This window comes from Urocitellus parryii, chromosome 5 (assembly GCF_045843805.1).
Source record: "Urocitellus parryii isolate mUroPar1 chromosome 5, mUroPar1.hap1, whole genome shotgun sequence".
In the NCBI taxonomy this organism is placed as follows: domain Eukaryota; kingdom Metazoa; phylum Chordata; class Mammalia; order Rodentia; family Sciuridae; genus Urocitellus; species Urocitellus parryii.
Window position 1 is genome coordinate 196,954,973 of NC_135535.1, and position 12,539 is coordinate 196,967,511.

The window sequence follows — 12,539 nt, forward strand, 5'->3', positions numbered from 1 at the left end:
TTGAAAAGGGAAGTTTGAAGCCAGCCTGGGCAACTGAGCAAGACCCTGACTCAGAATTTAAAAAAAGAAAATGTAGCAGCTCAGTGGTAGAAAACTTCTGAGTTAAACTGCCAGTACCACCAAAAACAAACAAACAAAAAAACAAGGTTTGAGTTTATACTACTGTACTTATTTTACAGAATTCAAAAAGTTATCAGTGAGCAAAATATATTTTTGCAAGGAAATATATGCTTCTTGGTTAATTCATAAGCTAAGTTAAGCATGTATGAAGAGTAATGTGAATTTCTAAAGTAAATGCCTATTGTAAAAATGGAATTTTCATATACTTCCAAGAAAGCTGGCTTTTTAAATTTAAAAATATAGAATAACTTTACTATTTTTTAGGTTAATTGGTTGAAATTGCTAAAGGTAACGAGACAAATTAATTCTAGTATTGAATATTCTACTTAAGTTAATATACCTTTAAGTGAATGAATGTAATTTAGAGTAGGTATTTCTTGACTGAAGTTCTTATTAAAAATTTTTAATATGGCATTTGAAATTATGAGTTTACTGTAATTATTTTTTAGTTTTATGAGAATTTAGATACAAGTGAAGAAAAGCATATGCAAGTGATAAAACTGAAAATCAATCTTAATTTAAGAAGTTATTTTTTTTTCTTATTTTTAGTTACAATTTAGAAAGCAGTATATGGAATGTAGTAACTCTGTCAAGGGGACCTCTTCAGAGATATGGACATTCTCTTGCTTTATATCAGGTATGGCTCTGCTTTTTAAGTTAAGTTTTTTTTTTTTCCTCAGAATTTACCTTAGAGTAGAAAGTCTCAAATTTCAGATTTATTTCAAATATCTAATTAGGATAGTAGATCATAATGGATCACAATTATTTAAGATGTCTTGGACTTATATTATTTTAGGAAAAGAGTAGATTTTTAATACATTTGAACATGTAAAGAAATAAGGATTGAGTTTTGTACATGGCTTTATGTCTAATCATCAGATTAATCACTTTTTAAAAATTGTGGTAACATATAACACATAAAGTTGGCTATTTTAAGTATTTTGAAATGTAGAGTGGTATTAAGTACATTCACATCATTGTGTAACTATCACCATCATTGTCTCTAGAACTTTATTCATCTTGCAAAATTGAAGCAATAACTCTTCCCCCAACCCTTAGAAACTAGCAGTCTACTTTGTGTCTGTGTGAATTTGACTATTTCAGGTACCTCATGCAGGTGGAAATACATAGCATTTATCCTTTTGTTATTGGCTTATTTCCTTGAACATAGTCTCTTCAGCATTTATCCATGCTAAGTGTGTATCAGAATGCCCTTTTAAAAAACTGAATAATATTTTGATATATGTATATATAATAGTACTAATGTATATGTATATATATACATATATACACACATACACATGTGCACACACATATACATACATATAACAACCACATATTTTAAAATTCATCTGTATGTTGATAGACTTTTAGATTGCTCGCACTTGTTGACTTTTGAGATTAAGATATGTGTACCTACAACTGAGTCTCTGCTTTCGGTACTTCTGGGTGTATGCCCAGAAGTGGAATTCCTGGATCACATGGTAATTCTTTCAGGTAACTTTTTCAGGAATTGCCATATTGTTTTCTACAGTGGCTGCACATTTTACATTCCCGCCAGCAGTGAACATGGGTTCCAGTTTGTCTACAGCTTTCATAACACTTAATATTTTCCAGTTTTGTTTTTTTATTAATAGGCTCCTTAATGAGTACAAAGTGTTATCTCTTTGTGCTTTTGATTTGTGTTTACAGAATAACAGTGATGTTGTGTAGTTTTTAAGAGCTTATTGATCATTTATATATCTTCTTTGAGAAAAAAGATATATAAATATAAATTCAAGTCTTTTGCAATTTTTTGATAAGTATTTTTTGCCCTTTAGTTTTAGGAGTTTTTCTTATGATATTACCCCTTAACAGATATGATTTAAAAATAGTTTCTCCTCTCCTGTGATGTGTCTTTTTGCTCTGTTGACAGTGTCCTTTGATGCATTTTTTTTTTAATGGTGCTGGGATTTGAACTCAGGGCTTTGTCCATGCTAAGCATATTCTTTAACACTGAGCTATATCTTTTTTTTTAAATATTTATTTTTTTTTAGTTTTCGGTGGACACAACATCTTTATTTTATTTTTACGTGGTGCTGAGGATTGAACCCAGCACCCCGCGCATGCCATGTGAGCGTGCTACCGCTTGAGCCATATCCCCAGCCCACTGAGCTATATCTTTAACTTAGTTTTGTGATTTTGATGTAGTTTAATTTATCTATTTTTTCTTTTTGTGTGATATAAAATAAATCTTTGCCAAATCCAGCATATTAAGATTTTTCTTTAAGAGTTTTAAAATTTTTGTTCATATGTTTAGGTCTTCATTTCATTATGAGTTAATTTTGTGTGTGGTATTAGGTAAGGGTCTAGTTTCATTTCTGTGTGTGTGAGTAGCAGGTTTTCCTAGAATCATTTGTTGAAAAGAATATTCTTTTCTCTTTAAATGGTCTTGGCACCCTGGTCAAAAATCATTTGACCATATATGTGGGGGCTTATTTTTGGGTCCTTTATTCTCTTCTTTGATACATGTTTGTCTTGATGCTAGCTTTAATTACCATAGTTTTGTAGTAAATTTTAAAGTCAGAAACTATTGAGACTTCCAACTTGTTTTTGTTTTTTCAAGATTGTGCTTTAGCTATTTAAGATCCCCTAAAATTTCATGTAAATTTTAGGGTAGAGTATTATACCAATAAAAAATATTAGTATCTTGATAGAGGTTGCTTTTGAATAATTTGTTTTTATATATTTGTGGGATTCATGAATTTAACATGATTAATATGACAAGATACTTTTCTGGCTTCTATTTTGAACTGGAAAAGATATGTTTTGTGGTCTTTGATTAGGCCTTTCAGTTCAGGATTAATTTTTTCTGTGCTTAGGCAAAATTTTTGAAAAATACAGGAGTAGTATAAAAAACAAAGTACTATTTTTTCTATGCATGTTTTTAAAATAAAATATTATTTTATATGTATGTTTATTATTATATGTTTATGTACATACATACATATATATGTCTCTTTGTCTTCTTTTAGTTCTGTGTTTTGGTTTTTGGTTTTTGCATTATTTCCTTTTTGTAACAGCTTTACTGAAATAATTGATGTACCATATAATTCACTTTTAAATATAAAATTCAGTGATTTTAGTATATTCAGAGTTGTGCAACCATCTCGTGTAGATTTGTGTAATGTCTCAGTAGACTTGTGTAATCAATTTTATAAGATTTTTATCACTTCAAAAGCAACCTTATACCCTTTAACTGTTCCCTCATTTTGTTCATTCTCCATAGTCTTAAGCAATCATAAATCTTTTTTATATTTCTAAAGGTTAGTCTATTGTGCATTTTATATGAATGATATCATATACCATGTGACTTACGATTGGCATGTTTTACTTTGCATGATAATTTGCAAGGTTTAACCGTGTTGTAGCATATATATCAGTACTTTGTTACTTTTTATTACTGAATAATATTTCCCTGTATGAAAATATCACATTTTATATATCCATTTATTAGTCGATGGATATTTAGATATCAGATATATGAATATTCCCTGTATCAGATATATGAATATTTTCATCCATTCTGTGAATTGTTTTCATTATCTTGATGGTGTTATTTGACTGCAAAAGGGTTTTATTTTGATAAAGTCCAATTATGTTTTTCTTTTTTAGTAGTTGTTTGTGATTTTGTTATCATATCTACCTATTGTCAAATCCCAGGTCATAAAGATTTTGTTCTTTTGAGAGTTTTATAGTTTTGGTTCTTAAATTTAGTTCTTTCATCCATTTAGGGTTAAGCTCTTTTTTTTTTTTTTTTAAATATGGTGGCCATTAAGGGTTCAGCTTCATTCATTTTTATGTGGCTTTCTATTTTCCTAGCATTATTTGTTGAAGGTACTGTTCCTTCCCCTTTGAATGGTCTTGGCCTTCTTGTCAAAAATCAGCCAGGCACAGATTTATCAGTTTATTTCTGGACTTTCAGTTCTGTTCCATTTATTTATGCCAATACCACATTATCTTGATTACTTTTGCTTTTATAAGTTTCCAGGAAGTGTGAGTCCTCCAATTTTGTTCTTCTTTTACAGGATTATTGTTCCATATCTCTTGCAATTTCATAAGAATTTTAGAATCAATTTGTTGATTTCTATGAAGAAGGCAGCTGAAGTTTGGACAGGACTTGTGTTGGATCTGTAGATAGATTTGGAGAGTATTGTTATCTTAATGCTAAATCTTCTGATCCCTAAACATTGAATATCTTTGTTTATTTAGATCCTTTAAAAGTTGTTCACTAAATTTTTGTAACTTTTGAAGTTTAGAAATTGTTTTGTTAAATTTATTCCTAAGTATTTTTCTAAAATTTACACTGTTATTAATGGGATTGTTTTCCTTATTTTATTTTTTCCATGGTTCACTGCAAACATATAGAAATACAATATATTTTTATAATTGATCTTATATCCTGCAATATAATTAGTTAGCTCTTTTCATTTTTTAGGATTTGTACATATGAGATCATAACATCTGCAGATAGAAATTTTACTTTTTTAATTTCAGTTCTAATCTGGACGCCTTTAGAAGTTTTCCCCTGTTTGTCCTAGCTGTGACTATTGTCCAGCACTTGTTGAGTAGAAGTAGTAAAAAATGGGCCTCTTGGTCTTATTCCTGACCTTAATGCAAAGCGTCAATATTTCACCATTCAGCATAAATTTTGCTGTGTTTTCCTTAGATTCCGTTTATCAGATTGAATAAGTTTCCTTCTATTTTATTCCCAGTTTGTTGAAATAGTGATGATTTATATGTCATTTAGATGTAAGTGAAATTATTTGTAAGTGCTGTAAAAATTACCATGGGTGAATCGAAGGTATGAATATTTTCTAATAGTCATGAGAAAATGTTAATGAAAGTGTATTCTACATTATGTACAAATGTGATCTTTTTTGGTGAATAGTACTTAGTGTAAACAGTGAATAATCGAGAAGAGCATACAGCAGTACAAATAGATGGCAGAATTCAAGTTTAATAAGTGGGGGTTCTGATCATTCAAAGCTTCCAAGACTGAGTAATGAAATTAACAACTTAGTGTGTTACTTTCCTGTTGTATGTGAGGAATAAATTATTCTTAGTTATAGAGCTACTATACCCTTAATTTTAAGGTTCTGATCAGTTGGCTGCATTTTTCATTCTGAGAACTTTGAACTTAATTATCCTGTAGGATAATTTAAAATATGGTTAATTGATCATATAGTACAACCATTTAAAATAAAATGCCTTAAAGTAACTTTTCAAAAGCAAGATACATACCCTCCTTTTGTGTGTGAAAACTTTAGTTATCATTATTTGTGTGTTCCTCACTTGACGTTTTACAAATAATAACTGTGCCTTATAGATGTGTGAATAGTTAATGAACTGTAATGTTTAATTGTAGTCTTTGTTTTTAATTAATGTGTATTGCTGAGACTTATCTATTTTGTTTATTAACATATGTATTTTAATTTACAGGAAAACATCTTTATGTATGGAGGCAGAATTGAAACAAATGATGGCAATGTCACAGATGAATTATGGGTTTTTAACATACCTAGTCAGTCATGGAGTACAAAAACTCCTACTGTTCTTGGACATGGTCAGCAGTATGCTGTGGAGGGACATTCAGCACATATTATGGAGCTGGATAGTAAAGATGTTGTCATGATCATAATATTTGGATATTCTGCAATATATGGTTATACAAGCAGCATACAGGAATACCATATCTGTGAGTTTCTTTAAAAATGTAATTTTTTTATTGGTTGAGAATATTATTATTTTAAATAAAATCTTCACATGAATTTAGTCAAAATGGTGATTTGAGATTGGAATTATAAACTGAGAATTAATTTTTTAAACATGACCTTTTTAATTGTTTTAGACTTTGTCCTTTACTATTTTAGTTTATCTTCTTAGCCAAATGAGGAAAGTTGTTACACACTATTCTAATTTCCCCAAATCTCAAAATATTTTTTAAATATGAGAGAACCCAGTAGATGGTGCTATTTCCTTGGATTTTATATATGAACAGAGAATGAAAGTAGCCTAATCTTTTTACTATGCATTCCATGATTTCAGGACTTTTCATTTTTCAGCCCTCTGTTCCTAATCTTATTGCTATATCTGTATGTATATATTACTCCTTTAAAGTAAGCTTCCCGAGTATACTGTGCTGGTTTCTTAGAGATTATTATCAGGTCTATGAAGGTGACTAGGACAATCTTCATGTGACTTTCTGTACTATAAACCTAGGTTTTTTTTTTTTTTTTTTTTTTGCTTTTCTGTTTTCTATTGCAATTTTTATGGCATTTTCAAGCAGTGGTAACCTTTTTTAAAAATGTTTTTAAATTTGTTTACAAATTTCAAGAACATACTCCATTTCTGATTCTAGCCAGTGTAATGAACCTCAAGTACTTGAATTTTTTTTGGGGGGGGTACAAATGTATCTGATTAAAGAGTTTCTGTGCAGTGTTAGAACACTCATTTGTGCTCAGAGGAAGACTCCTCTTCCCAGTTTCCCCTGCAGTTCTTTTAGGTGATGACTGTTTTACTTCTATGTCCTCAGTGCAGTTGGGTTGAAAGTGGGGAATGTATTCTTCTTAGTCTCTCTTATCATTTCCACTCTGTTCTCAATCTCTCCTCCTGTAAATCACCTGGCTTTGAATCTTGTGTTGCCAGGCCCTAAACCTTTTTCTTTCTTTCTTTTTTCTTTTTTTTTTTTTTAAGTTGTAGATGGACAAAATACCTTTGTTTTATTTATTTATTTACTACTGAGTATTGAACCCAGTGCCTCACACATGCTAGGCAAACGCTCTACCACTGAGCCCCTTACCTTGCCTTTTTGCACTCATCTTTTGCTTCTCAGATCACTTTGTTTTATATCTTGAAGAATCGAGTTTCTGGCTGTCACTCTGTCCAGCAAATATAAATCAAATATTTTTATGATTTAAAAATAGCCACATAAATATTTCTTCCAATAGTCTCTTACTTTATTGATCTCTATCCTTAAGCTCTTGTTTTCCATTCTACTTGATCCATTTTTTTCCCTATGCCATACTCTTGACCTTGTCATACCAGAACCTACAGGTCCTATGCTGTGTACTTCAGATGTCTTCTCTTTCAAGCACTACCAGCTTCCCCCTTCTAGCACTCACAGTCTTACAGGTTCTGGGCCTTTCTAGAGCCTTTAGTCCATGAACCTTTTCTCACTTTTTCCACTTTCTCAAGTTGGTCCTTCACAATGTCTGAAAGTCTTTTTAGTCTACTTTGGTCACCCAACTATTCTGGAGAAATATACATTTTCTTCAAACTTCCAGCGTTTTCTTCTTTATCACCACTTTCAGCTAATGATCTTACTTCCTAAGTACTGAGAAAATAGAAGTAATCAAAAGAGAACCTGTACTTATGGGAGTGTGTTGGAGTGTAAAGATTAATAAGCAGAGCTGCCTTGCCTGAGCTTGCTTATATTATTGTCATGACAGGCTCATGATGACCCTGAAGCAAACACAGTTGAGTTACTCTGATTTTTCAGGTGAGCCTGGGAGTTGAGTTGTTAGTCGAGAATTACAGCCAGGTGCAGTGGTGCACACCTGTAATCCCAGTGGCTCAGGAGGCTGAGACAGGAGAATCTTGAGTTCAAAGCCAGCCTCAGCAACTGTGAGGCGCTAAGCAATTCAGTGAAACCCTATCTTTAAATAAAATACAAAATAAGGCTAGAGATGTGGCTCAGTGGTCGAGTACCCCTGAGTTCAATTCCCAGTACACCACTCCCCCCAAAAAATTACAAACTTTTTTTCAGAGAAGGGCTGTTTTGTTTTCTGATATACTGTATTTTGGTTTTATTATAGCATTTAAGGAATATTGTAGGTATTAGTTCTACTTTTTTGTAATGTAGTGAAATTTATGTGTGGCTCAATTTTCATAAATATTCCATAGGTTCTTGAAAAGAAGGCAAATCCTGTAACATCATGCAGGTCAATAGGTACATACGTAATCTACTTTATTGCTTATATTGTATAGGTTCTGTAATACTTTTTGTGCTTGATCTTTTTCTGAAAGTCTTAAAATATTAGCCTATTTCTGTCTATTTCTCCTTGTATGTTCTCTAATTTATGCTTTATTGAAGTTGGTGTTATCAACAGATATTAATAACTTATGTGTTTATTGTGAATTGTATCCTGTTGCATTTTGACGTGATTTTCTTGCTTAATGCTTTTTGATCTGAGTTCTGGTATATCTGATATTCATATAATGCCCCTGCTTTGTCAGTCTTTTCTTGGTGTACCTTTGTCCATTCCTTTACTAATATATCTACTATTTAGTGCTTCAGAATCACTTTGTTTTATTAAATTTATGTCTCATATACAGAAAAGTTAGATTTTACTTTGTAATTTGCATCTGTTTTTAGTGCATTTTTTGTACATATTATAGTTTTAAAAGTCACTCTGCTTGCTTTCTCTTTGTTTTTACTTATAGGTCTTATCTTTAGCCTCCCCTGTTTCTGTTGGATAAGTGTGGTAATTTGGTAGCTCTGCCACCACGGTTTTCTCCATTGTTTCTCATCTTCCTTTCTACATTGTTGTGGCATCCTTATCTAGCTGTCTTGGTTTCCCTTACTTTTTTGCATACTTAACCTAGAATTTGTAGGGTTTTATTGTTTTTTTTTTTGAATTTTTATGCTCCTGGTTTCTGGGAAAATATAATTTTCTTTATATTTCACCCTACCCGTCTCCCTCACATTTTCCTTTTGCTTTATATGTCTTCCCTGAGGAGAATGGAAAGATTCAGATCTAAACTATCATCAGGCTTGTTAAGTTGCTGAGGTTGCCCTTGAACTTGAGATCCTTCTGCTTCAGCCTCGTGAGTCCAGGGATTACAGGTGTGTGCCCCCCATGTCCAGGAACTTTTGTTGAAGTTTTAAAAGTAAATTCTTAACTAAATCTAAAGTCAGTCAGTACTTTCACTCTTTGTGAGGCTTCCACTTTACTGTTTTAATTGTTTTCAAACACAAATGACATTATCATCATCATTCAATACTAAGGGTAAGCAAATTTTTTTTTTTTTTTTTGTGAAGGGTTAGATGGCTTTGTGAGTCATGCTGCTGAACTCTGCTGCTCCAGCATGAAAGAAGCCACAGACAGTACATAAACAAAGAGCATGATTATTCTCATAAGATATTAAAGTTGCCTTATTTGGCCTTGGGCTTTGCTTTACTTTCCCCTGAGCCTGAGATAGAGCATATGCTTCTAGGTTCTTAACAACCCTTGTCTAATTTAAATTAAAATTTGTTATGTGGTGTTTTTGGACATTGTATGTTCTAGTTCATGGCCCAGAATTCTCAGGGGCAGCATATTTTTCCTCCATTTGGAACCAAGGGTGAAACAGATTATGTCTGTCTGCCTCTGCAGAGCAGAGTTTAAAATCCTTGCATTTTTCATTGAGAGTGTAACTCTTCAGGGATCCTGTCAAAGCTCTCGAATCCAGAGCCTGCATGGGCCCTCCGAATCTGTAGGCCACCTGATTGCTATATGCCTTCTTTACTGAATGTCATTTGCAATTCACAGAATACATTTCAGGCTTTTCATGTTTCCTTTATTGAATGACAGTTTCTTATAGCCATGAGAAATAGTCAACATAACATTGTCTAGAGATGGTTAGGAAGGCACAATAGATCTATTCTAACCTGCCATGAATGATGTTGACAGGTTGTTACCTGAGCGTTTTATTTTTGGATAATCTGATAACAGAATGGCAATTTAAAGATGTTGTCAGAATAATTAAGTTTACTATACCATAGAAAAGTGCTGCTTTAGGGGATGGTACTATACTAAGTAGGGTTACTTCAAATGTAAGTAATGGGGTAATTTGTCGTTTTATTTATATGGTAAGTGCTTATTATACAGAGATATCCTTTTATCCCGTTTTTAGCAGGAGCTACTATATTGTGATGTTATTTTATTTTATCCTATTTTTCCTGACTGATTTTAATGGTATCAGCTACTCCAAAGTAAGTTGGATTTACTTTTAAATATCTTTATATGTTTAAAGCATCAAGAAAGCTAAGAACATAAGTATTTTTGTATTAAAGAAGGATATTTTAATCAGCATTGTAGTATATGTAATGAAAAGAAAGCTGAAATTATTGCTGAGTAATTCATGAAAACTGGGTATTTTAATTGACAGAAATTTACTCTGGATGATACTCCAAGGATAATGATCTCACTATTATGAAGCAATTTTAGAGAGGGATAAACTTACAGTTAACATACCCCAAAATGATCACTTATTCAACTTTTAATAATACTGTAAATAATTGTGAAGTTTATCAGTTTTATACTTTGTATTATGAATTGCCTTTGAGATTTTGTCAAATTATTTCCAGAATATAGGAGCCATCTAAGTACTTTATCTTCAATTATCTTAGTGTGAGCATTAAACATTAACATTAAAAAATCCAAGATACTAGAGAATACTTCTTGACGGTTGAGACTGTGGCTCTCAGTGGCTGTCTGTTAACGATTGACCTTACTGTTTCATGAGGATTAGGGTACCTGTCTAGTTCAGGAGTACCTTCAAACATTGGGTTGACCTTGTTGCACAGAGGAAAAAACATCTGGCTCCACCTGCTGTCAGACTTAGTGGGTAATGCACCCCAGTAAATGATGCATTGGGCATTTTTCCCCTACCTTTGCAGAAATGATTTCTAGCAGAGCAATATAGATAATCCAGTAACCATAAGTATGTATAACGTGTGATGTGTTAGAAGATAATAAGCTTTTACAAAATAGCACAAGATAAGGAGATTGAAAATACTGAGAATTTGAGGTGGTTATGTTTTTAAAAGGAAGGCAGGCCAGGTCTCAATGAGAAGATGAATTTTGAGCAAAGAATTGGAGGAAGTGAAGGAGTTTGCTGTGTGGATATCTGGGGGGAAGAGTGTTTCTTGAAAACAGGGACAGCTAGTCAAAAGACCAGTAAGTAAGAGTATGTGGAGCAGGTTCAAGGAATAGCAAGGAGTCTGGAGAAGAGTGAGTGCATGGGAATAAAAATTAAGAGGAAGGTGGAGAACTAATAAGGAGCCAGATCACCAGGTTTTGGTATGGACTTTGTCTTTCATCTCAGTGTAATGGGGAGACATTGCAGGATTTTGAGCACAGCGGTGAGATCAGTTTTTTAAAATTTATTTATTTATTTGTTCTAATTTGTTATGCATTTCAATTAATAGTACACATATGGAACATAATTTTTCATCTCTCTGGTTCTACACAAATAGAATCACACCATTTGTGTCTTCATACATGTACCTAGGTGTAATGATGTTCATCTCATTCCTCCATCTTTCCTACCCCGTCCCTCCTCTCTGGCCTATCCAAAGTTCCTCCATTCCTCCCATGCTCCCCGACCCCATTATGGATCAGCATCCACTTATCAGAGAAAACATTCAGCGTTTTTTTTTTTTTTTTATGATTGCTTACTTCACTTAGCATGATGTTCTTCAGCTCCATCCATTTACCTGCAATTGCTATGATTTTGTTCTCTTTTAATGCTGAGTAATAATATTCCATTGTGTATATATACCACAGTTCCTTTATCCATTCATCTATTGAAGGGCATATAGGTAAATTCCACAATTTAGCTATTGTGAATTATGCTGCTATAAACATTCATGGTTTTGTTACTGCAGTACGCTGTTTTTAAGTCCTTTGGGTATAAACCGAGGAGTGATAACTTGGACTGGAACCACCATTTGATCCAGCTTTCTAAGGAATCTCCATACTGCTTTTCAGGTTGGTTGGACCAATTTGCAGTCCCACCAGCAGTGTATAAGTGTGACTTTCCCCCAAGGTTCTTGCTAACACTTACGTTGCTTGTATTCTTCATAACTGTCACTCTGACTGGAGTAAGATTAAATCTTAGTTTTTATTTGCATTTCTCTAATTGCTAGAGATGTTGAACATTTTCATATATTTGTTGATTGAATATATATCATCCTCTGAGACTTGTCTGTTCAGTTCAGCCCATTTATTGATTGGGTTGTTTGTTTTTGAGTTTTAATTTTGAGTTGTTGATTTTTTTTTGGAGTTTTTGTTAAGTTTTTTGAGTTCTCCTGCAGAATTAGTACTCTGATATGCATGTGATAGTAATCTGCCCCCATTCTGTAGGCTCTCTCTTTACCTCACTGATTGTTTCTTTGGCTGAGAAGAAGCTTTTCAGTTTGAATCCATCCCATTTATTGATTCTTGATTTTATTTCTTGCACAAGAGGAGTCTTGTTAAGGAATTTGGGGCCTAATCTGACATGATGAAGATTTGGGCCTATTTTTTTTTCTTTTGTTAGGCACAGGGTCTCTGGTCTAATTCTTAGATCCTTCATCTACTTTGAGTTGAGTTTTGTGCATGGTGAGAGATAGA

At 32.8% G+C, this 12,539-nt stretch overlaps 1 protein-coding gene across 1 annotated transcript in view; it reads left to right on the forward strand.

Moving 5' to 3' along the window:
- The window catches only part of Atrnl1 (attractin like 1), a 694,860-nt gene that overhangs the window by 46,352 nt on the left and 635,969 nt on the right, over nt 1–12,539 (forward strand). Inside the window, exons 7-8 of the mRNA XM_026389193.2 lie at nt 670–757; nt 5,602–5,857. Coding sequence (XP_026244978.2) covers nt 670–757; nt 5,602–5,857 — 344 coding nt within the window. The remainder of the gene's footprint in view (nt 1–669; nt 758–5,601; nt 5,858–12,539) is intronic.